Source organism: Oncorhynchus keta, unplaced genomic scaffold (assembly GCF_023373465.1).
Source record: "Oncorhynchus keta strain PuntledgeMale-10-30-2019 unplaced genomic scaffold, Oket_V2 Un_scaffold_3567_pilon_pilon, whole genome shotgun sequence".
In the NCBI taxonomy this organism is placed as follows: domain Eukaryota; kingdom Metazoa; phylum Chordata; class Actinopteri; order Salmoniformes; family Salmonidae; genus Oncorhynchus; species Oncorhynchus keta.
This window is the reverse complement of record NW_026290921.1, coordinates 135,001-159,880: the sequence shown is the minus strand read 5'-3', so window position 1 is coordinate 159,880 and position 24,880 is coordinate 135,001. Positions and strand designations below refer to the sequence as shown.

The following is a 24,880-nucleotide window of genomic DNA, read 5'->3' as shown; positions in this document are numbered from 1 at the left end:
TCACATGGCTATGGCATATATATACAGAGCCATTGAGTGGAAAATCTGTAACAGCACATGAGCTGCTTCTGCAGCATCTTGTGGTGCTTTCAAGACAACTGGGAACTCCTGTAAATCATGACGTCAGTGATCTTCAGGTTGGAAAGTCTGACGTCTAGAGAGAGGCCTGAGTTCCCGAGTTGGAATTCCTAGTTGGATAAACGTTCAAAACTCCTTTTCCCAATCGGAGCTCATTGCATCACACTCATTGCTTTTCAATGTTTTTTTTATGTAGCCTAGGCCTAATGGTTGTATGAATTTGGGATATATGATCCCACAACTGTCCCAGAGTCTGTTTGGAATAGGCTATTTCTTTCTCAACACACTGACCAATAGAATAGGTAGCCTAAACGTTTCTACTATAGTAGATTGACATAGGCGAGTGATTTTGCTGTTCGTTACTCATCTTGTTGGCTGAGGAAAAGTAAATGTGGACAGTTATTCTATGTTAAAAAGTGCACATTGTTGCATCCTCGACTTGCATGTTCTGTTAATATCAATTACCATATTCTCAATGTGATTTCTGTCATTCTGAGCACCCAATGCATATGGTTCCGGTACATTTCTCAAATGTCTGGTAAATTAGTATGTTGCCAGTCAAATGTCCAGCGCCACATTTTCCTGAAACCCTGGTATATGTGTGTGCGTGTGATTTAGTATTTTATTAGGATCCCCATTAGCTACTTCTTAAGCAGCAGCTACTCTTCCTGGGGTCCACACAAAACATAAAGCTTAATACTTATCATGAATAGACTATTACATCACAAAGACTGCATTTTCATACACCTATGCCTTCATAATCATGTGATTCATAGACATAATGCAAGTGCAACAAATGACAAAGAACATGGAAAGGCAATAAGGAGGTGAGTTGCAAATAGGCTTTTCGCTAAATTCCCCTGACATGAGTATAGCAACCTTGTTTTGCTAACTTCCCCTAACATGAGTATAGCAACCTTGTTTTGCTAAATTCCCCTGAAAGGAGTATAGCAACCTTGTTTTGCTAACTTCCCCTAACATGAGTATAGCAACCTTGTTTTGCTAAATTCCCCTGAAAGGAGTATAGCAACCTTGTTTTGCTAAATTCCCCTGAAAGGAGTATAGCAACCTTGTTTTGCTAAATTCCCCTGACAGGAGTATAGCAACCTTGTTTTGCTTTGTTATGCTCCCCATTACAGTTGTGGGGTGTGTTTGTTATGCTTCCCATCACAGTAGTGGGGTGTGTTTGTTATGCTCCCCATCACAGTAGTGGGGTGTGTTTGTTATGCTCCCCATCACAGTAGTGGGGTGTTTTGTTATGCTCTCCATCACTTTAGCAGGGTGTGTTTGTTATGCTCCCCATCACAGTAGCAGGGTGTGTTTGTTATGCTCCCCATCACAGTAGTGGGGTGTGTTTGTTATGCTCCCCATCACAGTAGTGGGGTGTGTTTGTTATGCTCCCCATCACAGTAGTGGGGTGTGTTTGTTATGCTCCCCATCACAGTAGTGGGGTGTGTTTGTTATGCTCCCCATCACAGTAGTGGGGTGTGTTTGTTATGCTCCCCATCACAGTAGTGGGGTGTGTTTGTTATGCTTCCCATCACAGTAGTGGGGTGTGTTTGTTATGCTCCCCATCACAGTAGTGGGGTGTGTTTGTTATGCTCCCTATCACAGTAGCAGGGTGTGTTTGTTATGCTCCCCATCACAGTAGTGGGGTGTGTTTGTTATGCTCCCCATTACAGTTGTGGGGTGTGTTTGTTATGCTTCCCATCACAGTAGTGGGGTGTGTTTGTTATGCTCCCCATCACAGTAGTGGGGTGTGTTTGTTATGCTCCCCATCACAGTAGTGGGGTGTGTTTGTTATGCTCCCCATCACAGTAGTGGGGTGTGTTTGTTATGCTCTCCATCACTTTAGCAGGGTGTGTTTGTTATGCTCCCCATCACAGTAGCAAGGTGTGTTCGTTATGCTCCCCATCACAGTAGTGGGGGGTGTTTGTTATGCTCCCCATTACAGTAGTAGGGGTGTCTTTGTTATGCTCCCCATTACAGTAGCGGGGTGTGTTTGTTATTCCCATCACAGTAGAAGGTTGTGTTTGTTATGCTCCCCATCACAGTAGCAGGTTGTGTTTGTTATGCTCCCCATCACAGTAGCAGGTTGTGTTTGTTATGCTCCCCATCACAGTAGCAGGTTGTGTTTGTTATGCTCCCCATCACAGTAGCAGGTTGTGTTTGTTATGCTCCCCATCACAGTAGCAGGTTGTGTTTGTTATGCTCCCCATCACAGTAGCAGGGTGTGTTTGTTATGCTCCCCATCACAGTAGCAGGGTGTGTTTGTTATGCCTTCCATCACAGTAGTGTGTTTGTTATGCTTCCCATCACAGTAGCAGGGTGTGTTTGTTATGCTCCCCATCACAGTAGCAGGGTGTGTTTGTTATGCCTTCCATCACAGTAGCAGGGTGTGTTTGTTATGCTCCCCATCACAGTAGCAGGTTGTGTTTGTTATGCTCCCCATCACAGTAGCAGGGTGTGTTTGTTATGCTCCCCATCACAGTAGCAGGGTGTGTTTGTTATGCTCCCCATCACAGTAGCAGGGTGTGTTTGTTATGCTCCCCATCACAGTAGCAGGTTGTGTTTGTTATGCTCCCCATCACAGTAGCAGGTTGTGTTTGTTATGCCTTCCATCACAGTAGCAGGGTGTGTTTGTTATGCTCCCCATCACAGTAGCAGGGTGTGTTTGTTATGCTCCCCATCACAGTAGTGGGGTGTGTTTGTTATGCATTACAGTAGTGGGGTGTGTTTGTTATGCTCCCATCACAGTAGCAGGTTGTGTTTGTTATGCCTTCCATCACAGTAGCAGGGGTGTGTTTGTTATGCCTTCCATCACAGTAGCAGGGTGTGTTTGTTATGCTTCCATCACAGTAGCAGGGTGTGTTTGTTATGCCTTCCATCACAGTAGCAGGTTGTGTTTGTTATGCTCCCCATCACAGTAGTGGGTGTGTTTGTTATGCTCCCCATCACAGTAGCAGGTTGTTTGTTATGCCTTCCATCACAGTAGCAGGTTGTGTTTGTTATGCTCCCCATCACAGTAGCAGGTTGTGTTTGTTATGCTCCCCATCACAGTAGCAGGTTGTGTTTGTTATGCTCCCCATCACAGTAGTGGGGTGTGTTTGTTATGCTCCCCATCACAGTAGCAGGTTGTGTTTGTTATGCTCCCCATCACAGTAGCAGGTTGTGTTTGTTATGCCTTCCATCACAGTAGTGGGGTGTGTTTGTTATGCTCCCCATCACAGTAGTGGGGTGTGTTTGTTATGCCTTCCATCACAGTAGCAGGTTGTGTTTGTTATGCCTTCCATCACAGTAGCAGGGTGTGTTTGTTATGCTCCCCATCACAGTAGTGGGGTGTGTTTGTTATGCTCTTCCATCACAGTAGCAGGGGTGTGTTTGTTATGCTTCCATCACAGTAGCAGGGTGTGTTTGTTATGCCTTCCATCACAGTAGCAGGGTGTGTTTGTTATGCTCCCCATCACAGTAGCAGGGTAGCCTCACAGTCCATCACAGTAGCAGGGTGTGTTTGTTATGCTCCCCATCACAGTAGTATGCCTTCCATCACAGTAGGGTGTGTTTGTTATGCCTTCCATCACAGTAGCAGGGGTTGTGTTTGTTATGCATCACAGTAGTCACCTTCCATCACAGTAGCAGGTTGTGTTTGTTATGCTTCCCCATCACAGTAGCAGGTTGTGTTTGTTATGCTCCCCATCACAGTAGTGGGGTGTGTTTGTTATGCCTTCCATCACAGTAGCAGGTTGTGTTTGTTATGCTCCCCATCACAGTAGTGGGGTGTGTTTGTTATGCCTTCCATCACAGTAGCAGGGTGTGTTTGTTATGCCTTCCATCACAGTAGCAGGGGTGTGTTTGTTATGCTCCCCATCACAGTAGTGGGGTGTGTTTGTTATGCTCCCCATCACAGTAGCAGGGGTGTGTTTGTTATGCTTCACAGTAGCAGGGTGTGTTTGTTATGCCCCATCACAGTAGCAGGGTGTGTTTGTTATGCCTTCCATCACAGTAGTGGGGTGTGTTTGTTATGCCTTCCATCACAGTAGCAGGTCCCATCACAGTAGCAGGTTGTGTTTGTGTGTTTGTTATGCTCCCCATCACAGTAGTGGGGTGTGTTTGTTATGCCTTCCATCACAGTAGCAGGTTGTGTTTGTTATGCTCCCCATCACAGTAGTGGGGTGTGTGTTTGTTATGCCTTCCATCACAGTAGCAGGTTGTGTTTGTTATGCTCCCCATCACAGTAGTGGGGTGTGTTTGTTATGCATCACAGTAGCAGGGTGTGTTTGTTATGCCTTCCATCACAGTAGCAGGGTGTGTTTGTTATGCTCCCCATCACAGTAGTGGGGTGTGTTTGTTATGCTCCCATCACAGTAGCAGGGTGTGTTTGTTATGCTCCCCATCACAGTAGCAGGGTGTGCTCCCATCACAGTAGCAGGGTTATTATGCTCCCCATCACAGTAGCAGGTTGTGTTTGTTATGCTCCCACAGTAGCAGGGTGTGTTTGTTATGCATCACAGTAGCAGGGTGTGTTTGTTATGCTCCCCATCACAGTAGCAGGGTGTGTTTGTTATGCCTTCCATCACAGTAGCAGGGTGTGTTTGTTATGCCTTCCATCACAGTAGCAGGGTGTGTTTGTTATGCTCCCCATCACAGTAGCAGGGTGTGTTTGTTATGCCCCATCACAGTAGCAGGTTGTGTTTGTTATGCTCCCCATCACAGTAGTGGGGTGTGTTTGTTATGCCCCATCACAGTAGCAGGGTGTGTTTGTTATGCTCAGTAGCAGGGTGTGTTTGTTATGCCCATCACAGTAGCAGGGTGTGTTTGTTATGCTCCCCATCACAGTAGCAGGGTGTGTTTGTTATGCCTTCCATTACAGTAGCTGTGTTTGTTATGCCCCATCACAGTAGCAGGTGTGTTTTGTTATGCTCCCCATCACAGTAGTGGGGTGTGTTTGTTATGCCTTCCATCACAGTAGCAGGTATGCTCCCATCACAGTAGTGGGGTGTGTTTGTTATGCTCCCCATCACAGTAGCAGGTTGTGTTTGTTATGTAGCAGGGTGTGTTTGTTATGCCTTCCATCACAGTAGCAGGGTGTGTTTGTTATGCTCCCCATCACAGTAGCAGGTTGTGTTTGTTATGCTCCCCATCACAGTAGTGTGTTTGTTATGCTCCCCATCACAGTAGCAGGGTGTGTTTGTTATGCCTTCCATCACAGTAGCAGGGTGTGTTTGTTATGCTCCCCATCACAGTAGCAGGTTGTGTTTGTTATGCTCCCCATCACAGTAGTGGGGTGTGTTTGTTATGCTCCCCATCACAGTAGCAGGTTGTGTTTGTTATGCTCCCCATCACAGTAGTGGGGTGTGTTTGTTATTCTCCCCATCACAGTAGCAGGTTGTGTTTGTTATGCTCCCCATCACAGTAGCAGGTTGTGTTTGTTATGCTCCCCATCACAGTAGCAGGTTGTGTTTGTTATGCTCCCCATCACAGTAGCAGGTTGTGTTTGTTATGCTCCCCATCACAGTAGCAGGGTGTGTTTGTTATGCTCCCCATCACAGTAGCAGGGTGTGTTTGTTATGCTCCCCATCACAGTAGCAGGGTGTGTTTGTTATGCTCCCCATCACAGTAGCAGGTTGTGTTTGTTATGCCTTCCATCACAGTAGTGGGGCGTGTGTGTGTTTTCATCTCTGTGTTTACCTGATGTGGACATGACAAATGGAGGTGGTGACACAGAGCGAGCAGGAATAAATCACACTGGAAGATTTTCGCTGAGCTTTTTATTTATACTCTTTTTTTCTGTACCTTTATTACTCAGGAAGATGAATTCATTCTCTTTTCCCCTTCTCAGCAGAAACCAGCAGATTACCATGGAAACATCTCTGATGCATACTACACACTTAGAGATTCAGATATGATGACGATGTTGTTGATGATGATGATGATTGTGGTGTTGGTGGTGATGATGATGATGGTTATGGTGGTGGTGATGAGGATGTGATGATGGTGGTGGTGATGATGATGATGGTTGTGATGATGATGATGATGAGGATGGATGTGGTGGTGATGATGATGTTGATGGTTGGGGTGGTGATAATGATGATGATGGCTGTGGTGGTGATGATGATGATGGTTGTGGTGGGGATGATGATGATGATGGCTGTGGTGATGATGATGGTTGTGGTGGTTATGATGGTGATGATGGTTGTAGTGGTGGTGGGGATGATGATTATGATGGCTACGGTGGTGATGATGATGATGATGATGATGATGATGATGGTTGTGGTGGGGATGATGATGTTGATGGTTGTGGTGGGGATGATGATGATGATGATGATGATGATGATGATGATGATGATGATGATGATGATGATGATGATGATGTGGTGGTTGTCATGATGATGGTTATGATGATGATCATGGTTGTGGTGGTGGGGATGATGATAGTGATGGTTGTGGTGGTGATGATAGTGATGGTTGTTGTGGTGGTGGTGATGATGGGGATGGTTGTTGTGGTGATGGTGGTGATGATGATGATGATAGTGATGGTTGTGGTAGTGATGATGATGGTTGTGATGGTGGTGATCATAGTGATGGTTGTTGTGGTGATGGTGGTGATGGTTGTGGTGGTAATGATGGTAATGATGTTGGTTGACTATCAGTCTCTCAATGTTGGAGAGCTCTCAAATTTCAGAGGGAATTGATTGAAGGTAGTTACCTCTGTTCCACTGTATACTGTATACCAGGACTCAGCAACTTTTAAAAGCACCCAGTTGTCCAATTACACAACAGCCTACAGATAGATACACAGTGCTAACTGCCAGAGATTAACTGATGGCATGCACACTCCACAGTGACTGCTGTGCACAGTCATTCCCAAAACATGCATTATTGATTTGCTTGGTAATTGTCTTGCTTATCCTCCCCTTTCTTTAAGAGAGGTATTGACCAGGACTGCTGATCATCACCATGACTCCCAAAGAAACGTATTCACACACACACACACGCACGCACGCACGCACGCACGCACGCACGCACGTACGTACGTACATACCTCCTCTCGCAAGGGTCAGCGCACTCTCAAATGTTGTGTTTTGCCATCATTGTAAGCCTGCCACACACACACTATATGATACATTTATTAAACATAAGAATGATTGTGAGTTTTTGTCACTTCCCACCCGGCTCGTGATAAGTGACAAAGAGCTCTTATAGGACCAGGTCACAAATAATAATATAATAATAATCAATAATTTTGCTCTTTATTTAGCCATCTTACATATAAAACTTTATTTGTTCATCGAAAATGGTGAATAACTCACCACAGGTTAATGAGAAGGGTGTGCTTGACAGGATGCACATAACTCTGCAATGTTGGGTTGTATTGGAGAGCCTCAGTCTTAAATCATTTTCCACACACAGTCTGTGCCTGTATATCGTTTTCATGCTAGTGAGGGCCAAGAATCCACTCTCACATACTGTAGTTACGTGGTTGCAAAGGGCATCAGTGTCTTAACAGCACGATTCGCCAAGGCAGGATACTCTGGCAATGGCTTCTGATTAAATTATATTTTCACAGAACTGCTTGTTGCAATTTCGATGAGGCTCTCTTGTTCAGATATCGGTAAGTGGACTGGAGGCAGGGCATGAAAGGGATAACCATCCAGTTGTTTGTGTCATCCGTTTCGGGAACGTACCTGCGTAATTGCGCACCCAGTCGTGTGAGAAACTCGTCGTCATGCAAGCGGTCAGACAAGTGAAAATTATGTTCATCAAAGAAAACTTTAAGCTCGTCTCTCAATTTAAAAAAAAACTGAGTCATTACTTTGCCCCTTGATAACCAGCGCACTTCTGTATGTTGAAAAAGCGTTACATGGTCGCTGCCCATATCATTGCATAGTGCAGAAAATACACGAGAGTTCAGGGGCCTTGCTTTAACAAAGTTAACCATTTTCACTGCAGTATCCAAAACGTCTTTCAAGCTGTCAGGCATTCCCTTGGCAGCAAGAGGCTCTCGGTGAATGCTGCAGTGTACCCAAGTGGCGTCGGGAGCAGTGGTTCACGCGCGTTACCACTCCACTATGTCTCCCTGTCATATGACTTTTGCGCCATCAGTACAGATACCAACACATCTTGACCACCAAAGTCCATTTGATGTCACAAAGCTGCCCAGTCCTAGTTTCCAGTGGTTTGCAGAAGAGGAAGTCTTCCTTAATCGACCCCCCAAAAAAGTAACGGACATTTACCAGGAGCTGTGCCAGGCCCGCCACGTCTGGCTTGTATGCCATGCCGTAATAGTTTCAAAACATCTCCTGCAATGTCAAAACAAATTTAGAATTACTGATGCTGGCATTGGATGTGCTTGTGGAAGCAGAACAACCTGTGTCGTCGACAGGTGCAGGTGTAGTACTGCTGGTAGTAGCATGTGTCTCTATGGGCCTTACTTTTTTAAAACCATTTAACCATTTTCGAGCAAACGGAATGAGCAGCAGCTACGTTTGGTTACATAAGGACTGTTAGTGAAATTCCAGCAAGAGAGTAACGGTTAATGTGTTTGGATGTTAATTATTTGACTAGGCTACCTGTATTTGACATTGTGTTATTTCGCTGAACACCAGATTTTTGGCAGAGAAACGAGGCTACTCAGTCGAGAGAGAAAAACTCACCCAGATGTATATTCCTGTTGGAAAAAATAAAATTGAACTGTTTGAAAGTGTGAAGAATTAGTTTAAAAAGTAAAAGTAAAAGTACTTTTTTGTACAATTTTTGTACAAATTTTTATCACATCTTTATTTGGCGTACCCCCGATGGAATTCTGTTCTACAGGAATGATTAAAACTGTTATAACCATAGAGATATATTTAATGCAGTGGTTACAACTAGGGTTGCACATTTTGGGGAATATTCACAGGTGGAAACTTTTCGTGGGAATTCATGGGAATATTTGGGAATTAACAGGAATATATAGGATTTAACGTAAATATATGCAAATTAATACATCTAAATGTAGATGTTTTTTGCATTGGATATATTTACCTTATCATAAGTAGACATAATTTCAAATGATTAAATCCTTCCAATAGAAATTAAAAAACAATTTAGTTACGAATTGAGTTGACTTAATTAAATGAGTTGGCTCTTGTCTCTTCACATGGGATGATTTCACTGAACAACAAAATAAATTAATTATTGAATGATCCCCAATGATCCATCGCATCTCCCAAAAACGTTTTCAACATACATCTGTAAAATGATAGTTTAGAAACTAAAACTTTGGTTGTCTTCCTCTCAGGCTTCCATGTCTTCTCCCTGGACCTCCTCAATATCTATCTCTTGAACATCAGACTCTGAGGCCTCATCTTCACTGTCACTTTCCAACCCTGTTGAGGATGGCTCGATGTCAGGCTCAAAAACCTCAAATTTTCCCGGATGGCAACCAATTTTTCAACCCTTGTATTGGTCCACTTGTTGCATACTTTGGTGTGTGTGTTCCAAAACAAGGACCAGTTTCGCTCTGAGGCAGCTGATGTTGGTGTGATTTGGAGGATGATGGAGGCAACAGGAGAAAGAGCCTCAGATCCACAAAGTCCCTTCCACCAGGTGGCTGATGAGATGACTCAACTCCAGCCACTTTAATAATGGGAATTGATGGGAATTGATGTAAAATATATCACTAGCCACTTTAAACAATGCTACCTTATATAATGTTTACATACCCTACATTATTTATCTCATATGTATACGTATATACTGTACTCTATATCATCTACTGCATCTTTATGTAATACATGTATCACTAGCCACTTTAAACTATGACACTTTGTTTACATACTCATCTCATATGTATATACTGTACTCGATACCATCTACTGCATCTTGCCTATGCCGCTCTGTACCATCACTCATTCATATATCTTTATGTACATATTCTTTATCCCTTTACACTTATGTGTATAAGGTAGTAGTTTTGGAATTGTTAGCGAGATTACTCGTTGGTTATTACTGCATTGTCGGAACTAGAAGCACAAGCATTTCGCTACACTCGCATTAACATCTGCTAACCATGTGTATGTGACAAATAAAATTTGATTTGATTTGAGATATGTTGGCACGACTGCCATATTGCATCTCCATCCCAAAGCCATTACTTGGAAGTGTACTTTGCCAGACTGCCAAGAACCTTGCCCTCATTCAGGCTAAGGTTGTGAGACACAGTAATGATGACACCATAGGCCTTGTTGAGCTCTGCACCAGAGCGGATGCTCTTGCCAGTATACTTGGGGTCCAACATGTACACTGCGGCGTGTTTGGGCTTCATGCAGAAGTCTTCACACTTTTTGATGTATTTCAGAACTGCAGTTTCCTCTGCTTGAAGCAACAGTGAAGTCGGCAGGGCAATACGGATTTCTTCTCTTACATCTGCAAGCAGAGTCTGAACATCCGACAGGATGATATTGTCTCCCTCAATCCGTGCAATGGCCCCCCAATGGTGGAACAAACTCCCTCACGACGCCAGGACAGCGGAGTCAATCACCACCTTCCGGAGACACCTGAAACCCCACATCTTTAAGGAATACCTAGGATAGGATAAAGTAATCCTTCTCACCCCCCTTAAAAGATTTAGATGCACTATTGTAAAGTGGCTGTTCCACTGGATGTCATAAGGTGAATGCACCAATTTGTAAGTCGCTCTGGATAAGAGCGTCTGCTAAATGACTTAAATGTAAATGTAAATGTATCTCTCTGGATGGCACTTTTTTTCAATTTAAAGTTTTATTAAGTTTTCTTGTTTTTCAAATCAACCAACACAACACATTCCACATTCACAGATGTGACAGGCTTAAAAAAACAATAATAATAATAATAATAAATAATAGTTATTTTATATATATATATATACAGTGGGGCAAAAAAGTATTTAGTCAGCCACCAATTGTGCAAGTTCCCCACTTAAAAAGATGAGCGAGGCCTGTAATTTTCATCATAGGTACACTTCAACTATGACAGACAAAATGAGGAAAAAAATCCAGAAAATCACATTGTAGGATTTTTAATGAATTTATTAGCAAATTATGGTGGAAAATAAGTATTTGGGCACCTACAAACAAGCAAGATTTCTGGCTCTCACAGACCTGTAACTTCTTCTTTAAGAGGCTCCTCTGTCCTCCACTCGTTACCTGTATTAATGGCACCTGTTTGAACTTGTTATCAGTATAAAAACTTGCACAATTGGTGGCTGACTAAATACTTTTTTGCCCCACTCTATATATACATACATACATACATACATACATACACACACACACACACACACACACACACACACACACACACACACACACACACACACACACACACACACACACACACACACACATATCCTACATACATACATGTACATACACATACACACACATATCCTACATACATGTACATACACACACATATCCTACATACATGTACATACACATACACACAAAGAACAATTAAAAAATAACCATATATATAAAACTTGCAGCAGCACTAACGAGGTTCTTATTAGCTATTTCTAGTCTTCGCTGAGATGACGAGCAAATAATTAGTTTTTAGATTTTACAGCACCTTACACGATGTATCTGCTCATTTCCCTAATCTCCCCATTCACTCTGTCCAATTTGAAATATAGTTGAGTAGTGGAGACCAGAGTCGATCAAACTTGGGCTGTCTCTTGTGGAGGTCATAAGTGAGCTGTTCAAGAGGGAGAAAGTCAACAATCTGGTCAATCCACATCTTAAATTTAGGAGGGGTATTAGAGGCCCACAATAGAAAAATACATTTCTTAGCAAAGTATGTAATAGTCATAAGCAACTTTTCTCTGTCAGGATCAAGAACAAAGTCCTGCTGGGCATTAAGAAGATAGATACACGGGGTCATATTAAACTGTACATCTAGTATTTTCTGTGCAGCAGTATGTATAGCTTGCCCGAATCTGGCAATCTCTCTACAGCTCCAAAATACATGCATATAGGTTCCACTTTCAGAGGTACATCTTTTACAGTTAGGAGACATGTCTGTTTTCATTCTATGGAGTCTCAAAGGATTGTAATAAAATTAGATTCTTTTATTTTTACATTAGTAGAGGAGCAGTATACCCTGTCGCAAACCTTCGCCCATAACGCCCATAACTCATCACTGAATGACCTAGATCCTTTTCCCAGATTATTTTCAAAGGAGTAAAGGAGGAGCCTCCTTTCTCAGAAAGTCAATAGATATAAGATATTTCACCTTTAATGGATTGTGCTGTGACAAGAAGGGTTTCAACTACATTCAACTGAGTTCTAAACCTCCTCTTGGAAGTAAATGAGGAAATTACATGTCTAATTTGAAGATTTTTTTTAAAAATGGGATCTTGGCACATTGAATTTACCGCAGAGCTCTTGAAAAGGTTCTGATTCCTAGAGTATGCCAAACATTAAAGTTGGCATCCCTCGGGGCTTTTGGCAAGACTGGGTTGCCTACTATAGGTGAGTGAGAACATATTTGTGAGGAAATGCCCAGGTATTTCTTACAGTCCCTCCACGCTAGTAGGGTGCTGTAAATCACAAAGGTTTTGGCTATGTTGCCCACTTCACTAAAGTTATTAATGAATATAATTGAGCTTAGGGGCAATGGACCACAGGATTGGGCTTCTATCTGAATCCATGTTGACTCTTGTCTGTTTGTGATCCATGTTAGCATGTTGTGGATTTGGGCAGACCAGTAGTACAATTGAAGGGAGGGAAGGGCAAGACCACCTTTAGATTCAGGTTTTGATAGAGTGGAAAACTTGATCCTAGGTTTTTTATTGCCCCACATAAATTTGGTGATGCTTTGGTTAGTTGTTTTGAAAAAGGAAACTGGGAGATAGCATGGGATCATCTGAAATAAATAGTTCAGTCTAGGGAGGATGTTTATACGGATGACATTAATTCTTCCTACTAAGCTAATTGGGAGGGAGATCCAGGTTTGGAGTTCCAGGAGTGGGAGATAATTTTCCTTGAAAAGGCTATTCAGATCTGGTGTTATGAAGATCCCAAGGTATTGAAACCCCTGTGTCTTCCACTGGAAAGGCCATAGTGTCTTCATAGAGCTGGTGAGTGTAATATTAAGAGGGCAGACAGTGGATTTGTTAAAATTGATCTTATTACCTGAAAACTTGCCATACTGAGCAATTGTGTCTAAAATGGGAGGGAGGGATTTCTCAGGGTTGGATATGTAGAGCAAGACATCATCAGCATAAAGCGAAATCTTGTGCTGCAGGCCGCCTGCAGAGACACCCATAATACTTGGATTGCTCCTTATCAACAGCGAGCACCCTTGTCTTGTGCCCCATTCCAGAGGGAATCTGTCAGAGTTCAGTTCGTTAGTAGTCACCATGGCATTTGGATGAGAGTATAGTGATTTGACCCATTTAACTTGTTAGGAACTAGCTCCCGCTGTGGGGATCAAATCAGCGGAAATTTCAAGTGCGCCACGTATAGTTTTTGATAAAACTCAAACTTTCATTAAAATACACATACAAGGTACTGAATTAAAGCTACACTCATTGTGAATCTAGCTACCGAGTCAGATTTGTAAAATGCTTTTCGGCTGAAAGCATGAGAAGCTATTATCTGATAGCATGCACCCCCAAAGTACTGGAACTTCATCTAAAACTACTGATTTTGCGGTAGCCGGCGCTACCCAAAACGCAGAAATAAAATATAAAACATTCATTACCTTTGATGCGCTTCTTTCTTGGCACTCCTATATATCCCATAAACATCACAATTGGGTCTTTTTCCCGATTAAATCCGTCATTGTATAGCCAAAATGTCACTTTCTGAAGACCGGTCTGATCCAGGAATATTCCCTTTTACAAGACGCAACGTCACTTTTTAAAATGACAAAAGGTGCCTATATACTTTTACAAAACACTTCAAACTACTTTTCTAAACCAACTTTAGGTATTAATAAATGTTAATTAGCTATACAATTCATCACGGGGCGATCTGTATTCGATAGCAGCTAGTCTGGAAATCAACGGCCATCTTTTCCATCTTAATAACATCCTGTTGAGAGACTGAAACCGGAAAGGGTAAAACGTAATAGAACCAAGGATTAAGTCTGCTCAAAATGCCAGCACTGGCGACATCGTGTGGAAGCTGTAGGCGTTTACATTACGGCTTCATGTATTTGCAGTCGCCTTGACCAATTCATTGACTGGCGGATTAATATATTTTTTGTGTTTTTGGAGAACAGTTTTTCGAGGGATTTTTACTGCTAAACACGTTGTGTTATAGCCACAGACACGATTTAACCAGTTTTAGAGACTTCCGAGTGTTTTCTATACACACATACTTATCATTGGCATATACTATATTCCTGGCATGAGTAGCAGGGCACTGAAATGTTGCGCGATTTTTAACAAAAAGCTGCGAAAATTTGCATGAGCCCTAACAGGTTTTAATCAAATTTGGGCCCATATTGACTGTAAAACAGAAAGCTCCACTCCATCCTGTCAAACACATCCAGTGAAGCCAGCAGGACAGGGGTCGTCTGTGCATTTAATTGATCAATAATATCAAAAAGACGGCAAATGTTATCAGAAGAGTATCTGTCTCTAATAAATCCAGTTTGGTCTGCTTTTATTATTTTGGGAAGAAGAGTGTTTTGTCTTTTGGCAAGCAATTTGGTAATTATTTTGTAGTCGAAATCCAATAAGCTTATGGGCTGGAAGGACGAGCAGGATCTTGTCTTCTTTAAGCAGCACTGTAATGCGAGCTGTGTGCATTGAGTCTGGGAGAACTCCGTTTTTGCAAAGATCCTCCAGCATTGGCATGAAGATAGGGCTGAGCTGGGGCCAACAAGCTTTGTAGAACTCTCTGGGGAATCCATCTGGGCCTGGGGACTTATTAGGTGGCATGGAGGTAATTGCCTCCAGGATCACCTCAGGAGTGAAGGGGGAGTTGAGATCTTCTTGGTCGGTCTCTGATAGTTTAGGTAGCGAGATTCCCTCAAGGAAAGAGTGGAGTTCTGCCTCCGTGTGTTTTCTCTCAGAGGTTTATAGTTTGCAGTAAAAATCATGAAAAGTTAAATTGATCTTTTTTGGGTCATATATGACCTCGTCCTCTGCTGTTCGGATAGCCATGATTGTATGCTCTGACTGCTCTTTTTTAAATCGGTAAGCAAGCAATCTACTAGGCCTATTGCTATACTTATGGTATTTCTGTTTAGTAAAGAAAACTTGTTTTTATTTCCCGAGTGTAGTCCAAATTCAGTTTGGCTTTGGCTGCTTTAAGATGACTCCAGGAGGTGCTGTCTGGGGATTGTTTATGTACTTTTTCACAGCATTCCAGCTCCCTCTCGAGATCTAGCCTGTGTGCTTCCATTGCTTTTTTCTTAGAGGAAGCATATGCAATTAGATGACCTCTTAGTGTAGCTTTAGCAGCGTCCCACATTGTGGCCGGAGAAACAAGAGAATCTTTGTTGTCTTGTGTGTAGTTGTCTATCCATGTAGTTACCAATGTATGGAACGCTTCGTTTGATAACATGGAGGTGTTGAATTTCCAGCTCTTTGACCTCGGGATGTTTTTGCAGAGGTCAAAGCGGAGGTGGACAAAGGCGTGATCTGAAAGTGCTATGGGTCCAATTGTACACGTGGCTGAATTTATGAAACTCTTTGGGATAAAAATGTAATCTATATGGGAGTAGGTGTTATGGACATTAGAGTAGTATGTATAGTCCATAGATGAGCTATTAGTCTCTCTCCAGATATCTATCAGTCCCATCTCTTTAGTAAGAGAGTTCAACATCTTTGCAGATCTAGGATTTGTGGTGGGGACTTGAGATGATTTGTCTAGGGTTGGGTTAAGGGTACAATTAAAATCTCCGGCCACCACACCAAAGGAAACACAATATTAATTGAACAGGGTTATCATTTTTGTCATGAAAGCAGGAGTATCTGTGTTAGGGGCGTATATATTTAAGATAGTAATTGGTTGACCATACAGTGACCCAGTTATCAAAATAAATCTCCCCTCTGGATCAGATATGTTTTTGTCAATTATGAATGGAACATTCATATGGATACGTATGGCTGTGCCTCTACTGTTTGATTTGAAAGATGAGAAATACACCTGTCCCACCCAAGCTCTGCGGAGTTTGGCATGTTTGGCATCACAGAGGTGTGTCTCTTGTAATAGCGCAATGTCTGCTTTTTACTTTTTTAGAGCACATAGTATCTTTTTCCGTTTTACTGCATGACCGAGACCATGGCAGTTCCATGTCAATAGATTTAAGGTACTAGTCATCGTCATCGAACGATCATCGAACTTTAGTGCAAGTCATCGCTGGGTAAAAGTGGATAATAGTTACAGCTGCTATCACTTAAAAGGAAAATAAATGGTGTACATAAAATAACAATCTCTGAACACCCCAGCCGAGTTCCCAAACAACTCAACACATCCCGATGGATCTATTACCCCCCCGCTCAGTCTCTCCCCACCAAAGAAATGCCTCATCCTCTCCTCTCCGCCCGCAAGGGACATAGGGAACCACAAGTAATAATAGCAAAGAAAAGGGCAAATAAAAGTAGGCTGAAACGTTAGTAGGCCTAGGTTAGGCTATAGAGCCTATCCCTCTCAGCTAAAGGAACATAAATATAGATTGGACGGCTATAATAACATTTAGCGGGGCGGGTGGGTCTTTGGATATCGGCAATATGTTGTCTTACCTCCTTTAGTAATGGCATTAATCACATTTAGTCATTGGTCCATTTCTCATTGGCCAGGATTATCTTTCAAAAAACTTTTTGCCTCTTTGGGAGTTTTGAAGTGTCGCAAGGCTCCTTGGTGAAGAATCCTGAGCTCGTTTGGGTACTTGAATCCCCTGAAGATACCTCGGTCAATGGAGTATTTCTTCACTTCGTCAAACTCTTGGCGCTTTCGGCGTATTCCAGCTGACAGGTCCTGGTGTAAAGTGAGTTTGGCGTTTCCCACTGTGATGGTGTTGATTTTCGCCGCCTGTAGGACTCGTTCCTTGTCGGTGAATTTCAGGAAACGTATGGTGATTGGGCGCGATGGTTGTCTGGCTGCTGGTGGGAGCCTCATTGCCCGGTGAGCTCTCTCTTTGGGCCTGTCGGTGGACAGGTGGAGCCACTCTGGAAGTTTGTCTCGCAGGTAGGGGATCAGTGGCATGTTTCCCTCTTCTTTTTCAGCCCAGATTTAATAGAACACAATTATTCCTTTGCCCCCTGTTTTCCAGGTCCTCTGTTTTCTCTTCCAGATGCTCTATTTTCTTTTTAGCATATGCTATTGTTTCCATGGCATCTGTCAATAAGTTTTGCATGGATAGGATTCGCCCCTCTGCCTCCTCCAGGCGACCCGCGTTTATCTTGTTATGTTGATGTCAGGTGTCTGTAGTGACACTATGTCTGTAGTGTCGCCTTTTGTAGCCATCATTACTTTTTTACTAAAGCTAAAGGAGTTTAAACTTGAAGTGGAGGTAAGATTAGGAATCGGAATCTACTTGTGCGGAGCTCTTAGTTCACACGGCCATCTCGTTCAAGGGTCATGTGATCCCCCTGGATGACACTTTTTGAATGACTGCTGGCTGCAGCCTGGAGCTGGTGTATAGAGGATGACTGGATGACCCATTGTGTTCGGTTTGGATGCTCTCCTGGAGGGGAGGAGGGTGAGGGTGGCTGGGGAAGGGAGGTGGGGAGAGTTAGATTGGTCATGGTGTGTGTGTATGTTGTGTGTTTACATGTCATGTGTAAGGGAGAAAGATAGGGAAATGTTCCTGATTACCATCTAACTGTCCATGTCTCTTCTACCCTCTCCTACAGTGTGCTGTTTTGTGGTCCACAAAAGGTGCCATGAGTTTGTCACCTTCTCTTGCCCTGGAGCCGACAAAGGCCCCGACACAGATGTGAGTTCTCTCTCTCTCTCTCTCTCTCTCTCTCTCTCTCTCTCTCTCTCTCTCTCTCTCTCTCTCTCTCTCTCTTCCCCCCCCCCCTCCTCTCTCTCCTCTTCCCCCACCCCCTCTCTCTCTCTCTCCTCTTCCCCACCCCTCTCTCTCTACACATACAGAAGTTCCAAAAGAATAAAGACATTTCAAATGTCATATTATGTCTATATACAGTGTTGTAACAAGGTGCGAGTAGTGGAAGTACAAAAGGGAAAATAAATAAACATAAATATGGCTTGTATTTACAATGGTGTTTGTTCTTCACTGGTTGACCTTTTCTTGTGGCAACAGGTCACAAATCTTGCTGCTCTTTTCTGAAGTTTGATAATTAGCGGAAATCGGCCTAATTCTGCTCTGCATGCATTATTGGGTGCTTTATGTTGGACACAAACACACCTTACACTGTGTAAATAAGGAGGAGTCAATTTTAGCTGTCTCATTAGCAAATGTCTCAAACTGACACAACACACACACTGACTTTGATCTTCCCAGCATCTCTCTGCAAATGCTGTATGACAAATGTCTTTGAAAACTGTCTCAAAATAACTGTGTGTGTAATGTATGAACAGCATTGTTTGACTTGTTTGTTTTAATGAGGAGGACCAATGTGCGAGCCAAACACAGGCCCTCCCCATCGTCCCTACACACACACACAGACACACACTCAATCACAAAACACACACATACATCCCCTTTCAGAGCCTGTTAGGGCAAAGTGTTTCTTGATGGAGGGCAGCTCTGTTTAGGATGTGTGTGACCCTGTACACACTCAGTCAGTTCCTATGTCCCTCTCTACTTCCCCCAGGCCTGTGTGTGTCCTTGGTTAGATAAGTGGCTCTGGTTTGTGGAAGGCAAGCATACCCGCAACGCTGTGTTCTGACTCTGTGTGTGTGTGTGTGTGTGTGTGTGTGTGTGTGTGTGTGTGTGTGTGTGTGTGTGTGTGTGTGTGTGTGTGTGTGTGTGTGTGTGTGTGTGTGTGTGTGTGTGTGTGTGTGTGTGTGTGTGTGTGTGTGTGTGTGTGATTACGCTGTGACCATGATGATTAGGATGATGATGTTTGTTTAGGGCGTGTTACTGTGGCCTGGCATGCAAGCCGGACTAAACACAAACATAGATCCACTTAGAACACACACACACACACACTCAGAGCAGTATAGGCTGCTTCAGGGTTCCCCAACTGTCAGCCCAAAGCATTCCCATCCATAATAGAGAGATATACAGTATGTGATCGTATACAAATGTAAGCAAGGTTTGAAATTATTATGTTTTAGTCCAATAATATATCTGTTTGGGCTTCTTGCGGTCAATTTGCAGTCTACAAATTCTTTGTAATTATGTTCGCTGAAGAAGAAATCAGCCCGTGGCTGAATCTAGTTGACGGTCCCCTACACAAGCACCCCTCTGTCCCATTTGGGCAGTGCTGCTTGTCTACACTTTGATCAGTCATGTACAAACACAAACACACACACACAGCCAGCCAATTAGAAGTGAGTGTTTGGGCTATCAGAAATAGGACTGGGACAATTACCGTATAATCATGTAACTGAGGATTATGGATGAAGAAATCAAATAACCATCAGAACCGTTTTAAAATGTTTGTTTTGCTGTTGGTTTTTGTGGAAGGCATGCTAACGAGACTGTTCCCTCCTTAGCAGACACACACACACACATTAACACACACAGTTTGTGCAAGCAAGCACACACAAACACACACACCCTGTTCCATCACGTGTAAATGTGTCAGACATAAACACTGCTAATATGATTTGAGTGTGTGGATAATGACTTTTGATAACCACTGTTTACTTACTGAGTTGAACATTTTGTCTACTTGAACAACTTACAACTTGATGTTGTATTTTACACACACACACACACACACACACACACACACACACACACACACACACACACACACACACACACACACACACACACACACACACACACACACACACACACACACACACACACACACACACACACACACACACACACACACACACACACACACACACTGGACCCCTGTTGCTGCTGGCTGTGAGTGTTCCCTCCTGTCAAGCCTGTTTAGGCCTGCCTGTTTCCTGCTGGCTCTGTGTACCCAGTCCAGCCTCTACCCAGTCACTGGGCTCTGTTTAAACAGAACAGGGGACTTAGTGTTGCACAGGCGACAGCCCTGTCTGAATACTAAAATAGTGCAAGATGGTTGCTACTGGTGCTCATCACTTCTCAGACTGGTTTCCATCCTTCTTCATTTCTTCCTCTCCTCCTCTATTTCCTCTCCTCCTCTATTTCTTCTCCTTCTCTATTTCCTCATCTTCACTGATCTAGAAGGACCAAGATAGAGACTTGATACAGATAAAAGCAACATGGTGGTGATGAAGGAACAGTAACATGGTGGAGGTGAAGGAACAGTAATATGGTGGAGGAACAGTAACATGGTGGAGGAACAGTGACATGGTGAAGGTGAAGGAACAGTAACATGGTGGAGGTGAAGGAACAGTAATATGGTGGAGGAACAGTAACATGGTGGAGGAACAGTAACATGGTGAAGGTGAAGGAACAGTAACATGGTGGAGGTGAAGGAACAGTAACATGGTGGGGATGAAGGAACAGTAATATGGTGGAGGAACAGTAACATGGTGGAGGAACAGTAACATGGTGAAGGTGAAGGAACAGTAACATGGTGGAGGAACAGTAACATGGTGAAGGTGAAGGAACAGTAACATGGTGGAGGTGAAGGAACAGTAACATGGTGGAGGTGAAGGAACAGTAATATGGTGGAGGAACAGTAACATGGTGGAGGAACAGTAACATGGTGAAGGTGAAGGAACAGTAACATGGTGGAGGTGAAGGAACAGTAATATGGTGGAGGAACAGTAACATGGTGGAGGTGGAGGAACAGTAACATGGTGGAGGTGAAGGAACAGTAATATGGTGGAGGAACAGTAACATGGTGGAGGAACAGTAACATGGTGAAGGTGAAGGAACAGTAACATGGTGGAGGAACAGTAACATGGTGGAGGTGAAGGAACAGTAACACGGTGGAGGTGAAGGAACAGTAACATGGTGGAGGAACAGTAACATGGTGGAGGTGAAGGAACAGTAATATGGTGGAGGTGAAGGAACAGTAATATGGTGGAGGAACAGTAACATGGTGGAGGTGAAGGAACAGTAATATGGTGGAGGAACAGTAACATGGTGGAGGAACAGTAACATGGTGAAGGTGAAGGAACAGTAACATGGTGGAGGTGAAGGAACAGTAACATGGTGGAGGTGAAGGAACAGTAATATGGTGGAGGAACAGTAACATGGTGGAGGTGAAGGAACAGTAACACGGTGGAGGTGAAGGAACAGTAACATGGTGGAGGTGAAGGAACAGTAATATGGTGGAGGAACAGTAACATGGTGGAGGAACAGTAACATGGTGGAGGAACAGTAACATGGTGAAGGTGAAGGAACAGTAACATGGTGGAGGAACAGTAACATGGTGAAGGAACAGTAACATGGTGGAGGTGAAGGAACAGTAATATGGTGGAGGAACAGTAACATGGTGGAGGTGAAGGAACAGTAATATGGTGGAGGAACAGTAACATGATGGAGGTGAAGGAACAGTAATATGGTGGAGGTGAAGGAACAGTAACATGGTGAAGGTGAAGGAACAGTAACATGGTGGAGGTGAAGGAACAGTAACATGGTGGAGGTGAAGGAACAGTAATATGGTGGAGGAACAGTAACATGGTGGAGGTGAAGGAACAGTAATATGGTGGAGGAACAGTAACATGGTGGAGGTGAAGGAACAGTAACATGGTGGAGGAACAGTAACATGGTGGAGGTGAAGGAACAGTAATATGGTGGAGGAACAGTAACATGGTGGAGGTGAAGGAACAGTAACACGGTGGAGGTGAAGGAACAGTAACATGGTGGAGGTGAAGGAACAGTAATATGGTGGAGGAACAGTAACATGGTGGAGGAACAGTAACATGGTGGAGGAACAGTAACATGGTGAAGGTGAAGGAACAGTAACATGGTGGAGGAACAGTAACATGGTGAAGGAACAGTAACATGGTGGAGGTGAAGGAACAGTAACATGGTGGAGGTGAAGGAACAGTAATATGGTGGAGGAACAGTAACATGGTGGAGGTGAAGGAACAGTAATATGGTGGAGGAACAGTAACATGATGGAGGTGAAGGAACAGTAATATGGTGGAGGTGAAGGAACAGTAACATGGTGGAGGTGAAGGAACAGTAACATGGTGGAGGTGAAGGAACAGTAACATGGTGGAGGTGAAGGAACAGTAATATGGTGGAGGAACAGTAACATGGTGGAGGTGAAGGAACAGTAATATGGTGGAGGAACAGTAACATGGTGGAGGAACAGTAACATGGTGAAGGTGAAGGAACAGTAACATGGTGGAGGTGAAGGAACAGTAACATGGTGGAGGTGAAGGAACAGTAATATGGTGGAGGAACAGTAACATGGTGGAGGTGAAGGAACAGTAACACGGTGGAGGTGAAGGAACAGTAACATGGTGGAGGTGAAGGAACAGTAATATGGTGGAGGAACAGTAACATGGTGGAGGTGAAGGAACAGTAATATGGTGGAGGAACAGTAACATGGTGGAGGAACAGTAACATGGTGAAGGTGAAGGAACAGTAACATGGTGGAGGAACAGTAACATGGTGAAGGAACAGTAACATGGTGGAGGTGAAGGAACAGTACCATGGTGGAGGTGAAGGAACAGTAATATGGTGGAGGAACAGTAACATGATGGAGGTGAAGGAACAGTAATATGGTGGAGGAACAGTAACATGATGGAGGTGAAGGAACAGTAACATGGTGGAGGTGAAGGAACAGTAACATGGTGGAGGTGAAGGAACAGTAACATGGTGGAGGTGAAGGAACAGTAATATGGTGGAGGAACAGTAACATGGTGGAGGAACAGTAACATGGTGGAGGTGAAGGAACAGTAACATGGTGGAGGAACAGTAACATGGTGGAGGAACAGTAACATGGTGGAGGTGAAGGAACAGTAACATGGTGAAGGAACAGTAACATGGTGAAGGAACAGTAACATGGTGGAGGTGAAGGAACAGTAACATGGTGAAGGAACAGTAACATGGTGGAGGTGAAGGAACAGTAACATGGTGAAGGAACAGTAACATGGTGGAGGAACAGTAACATGGTGGAGGTGAAGGAACAGTAACATGATGGAGGTGAATGAACAGTAAAATGATGGAGGTGAAGGAACAGTAACATGATGGAGGAACAGTAACATGATGGAGGTGAAGGAACAGTAACATGATGGAGGTGAAGGAACAGTAACATGATGGAGGAACAGTAACATGATGGAGGAACAACAGTAACATGGTGGAGGAAGGAACAGTAACATGATGGAGGTGGAACAGTGAAGGAACAGTAACATGATGGAGGTGAAGGAACAGTAACATGATGGAGGTGAAGGAACAGTAAGGAACAGTAACATGATGGAGGTGAAGGAACAGTAACATGATGGAGGTGAAACATGAACAGTAACATGATGGAGGTGAAGGAACAGTAACATGATGGAGGATGAAGGAACAGTAACATGATGGAGGTGAAGGAACAGTAACATGATGGAGGTGAAGGAACAGTAACATGATGGAGGAACAGTAACATGATGGAGGTCAAGGAACAGTAACATGGTGGAGGTGAAGGAACAGTAACATGATGGAGGTGAAGGAACAGTAACATGATGGAGGTGAATGAACAGTAACATGATGGAGGAACAGTAACATGATGGAGGTGAAGGAACAGTAACATGATGGAGGTGAAGGAACATTAACATGATGGAGGTGAAGGAACAGTAACATGATGGAGGTGAAGGAACAGTAACATGATGGAGGTGAAGGAACAGTAACATGATGGAGGTGAAGGAACAGTAACATGGTGGAGGTGAAGGAACAGTAACATGATGGAGGTGAAGGAACAGTAACATGGTGGAGGTGAAGGAACAGTAACATGGTGGAGGTGAAGGAACAGTAACATGGTGGAGGTGAAGGAACAGTAACATGATGGAGGTGAAGGAACAGTAACATGGTGGAGGTGAAGGAACAGTAACATGATGGAGGTGAAGGAACAGTAACATGATGGAGGTGAAGGAACAGTAACATGGTGGAGGTGAAGGAACAGTAACATGATGGAGGTGAAGGAACAGTAACATGGTGGAGGTGAAGGAATAGCAACATGTTGGAGGTGAAGGAACAGTAACATGGTGGAGGTGAAGGAACAGTAACATGATGGAGGTGAAGGAACAGTAACATGGTGGAGGTGAAGGAACAGTAACATGATGGAGGTGAAGGAACAGTAACATGGTGGAGGTGAAGGAACAGTAACATGGTGGAGGTGAAGGAACAGTAACATGGTGGAGGTGAAGGAACAGTAACATGATGGAGGTGAAGGAACAGTAACATGATGGAGGTGAAGGAACAGTAACATGATGGAGGTGAAGGAACAGTAACATGATGGAGGTGAAGGAACAGTAACATGGTGGAGGTGAAGGAATAGCAACATGTTGGAGGTGAAGGAACAGTAACATGGTGGAGGTGAAGGAACAGTAACATGATGGAGGTGAAGGAACAGTAACATGGTGGAGGTGAAGGAACAGTTACATGATGGAAGTGAAGGAACAGTAACATGATGGATGGAGGTGAATCCTCCACAATCTTGGCTGTTTCACACCTGACCTCAGTGTGAATGACTAACTACCATCCTTCCACTCCTCCACATCCCTTCACTCCTCCATCCATCCATCCATCCCTGCCCACCGGCCCTTGACTCAGGTGTCATGGGTCTCTCACTGTCCTT

General features: G+C 43.5%; 1 protein-coding gene and 1 long non-coding RNA gene across 19 annotated transcripts in view; both read left to right on the top strand.

Moving 5' to 3' along the window:
• The window catches only part of LOC127928727 (protein kinase C alpha type-like), a 303,595-nt gene that overhangs the window by 158,707 nt on the left and 120,008 nt on the right, over nt 1–24,880 (top strand). For all 4 annotated transcript variants that reach the window (XM_052516022.1, XM_052516023.1, XM_052516024.1 and 1 more), the window contains exon 3: nt 17,912–17,994. In XM_052516022.1, the coding sequence (XP_052371982.1) occupies nt 17,912–17,994 (83 nt within the window). The remainder of the gene's footprint in view (nt 1–17,911; nt 17,995–24,880) is intronic.
• LOC127928728 (uncharacterized) overlaps nt 19,912–24,880 on the top strand; it is a 5,786-nt gene continuing 817 nt past the window's right edge. Inside the window, exons 1-6 of one of the 15 annotated variants that reach the window (XR_008132020.1) lie at nt 19,912–20,612; nt 20,770–20,882; nt 21,379–21,592; nt 22,026–23,344; nt 23,656–23,893; nt 23,944–24,880. The exon at nt 23,944–24,880 is cut by the window's right edge and continues 817 nt beyond it. This is a non-coding gene — a long non-coding RNA (uncharacterized LOC127928728). Of the gene's footprint in view, nt 20,613–20,637; nt 21,015–21,149; nt 21,593–21,672; nt 21,825–22,025; nt 23,345–23,655; nt 23,894–23,943 lie in introns of those variants that run through there. The other 14 variants (XR_008132021.1, XR_008132025.1, XR_008132018.1 and 11 more) reach the window with 14 other exon arrangements.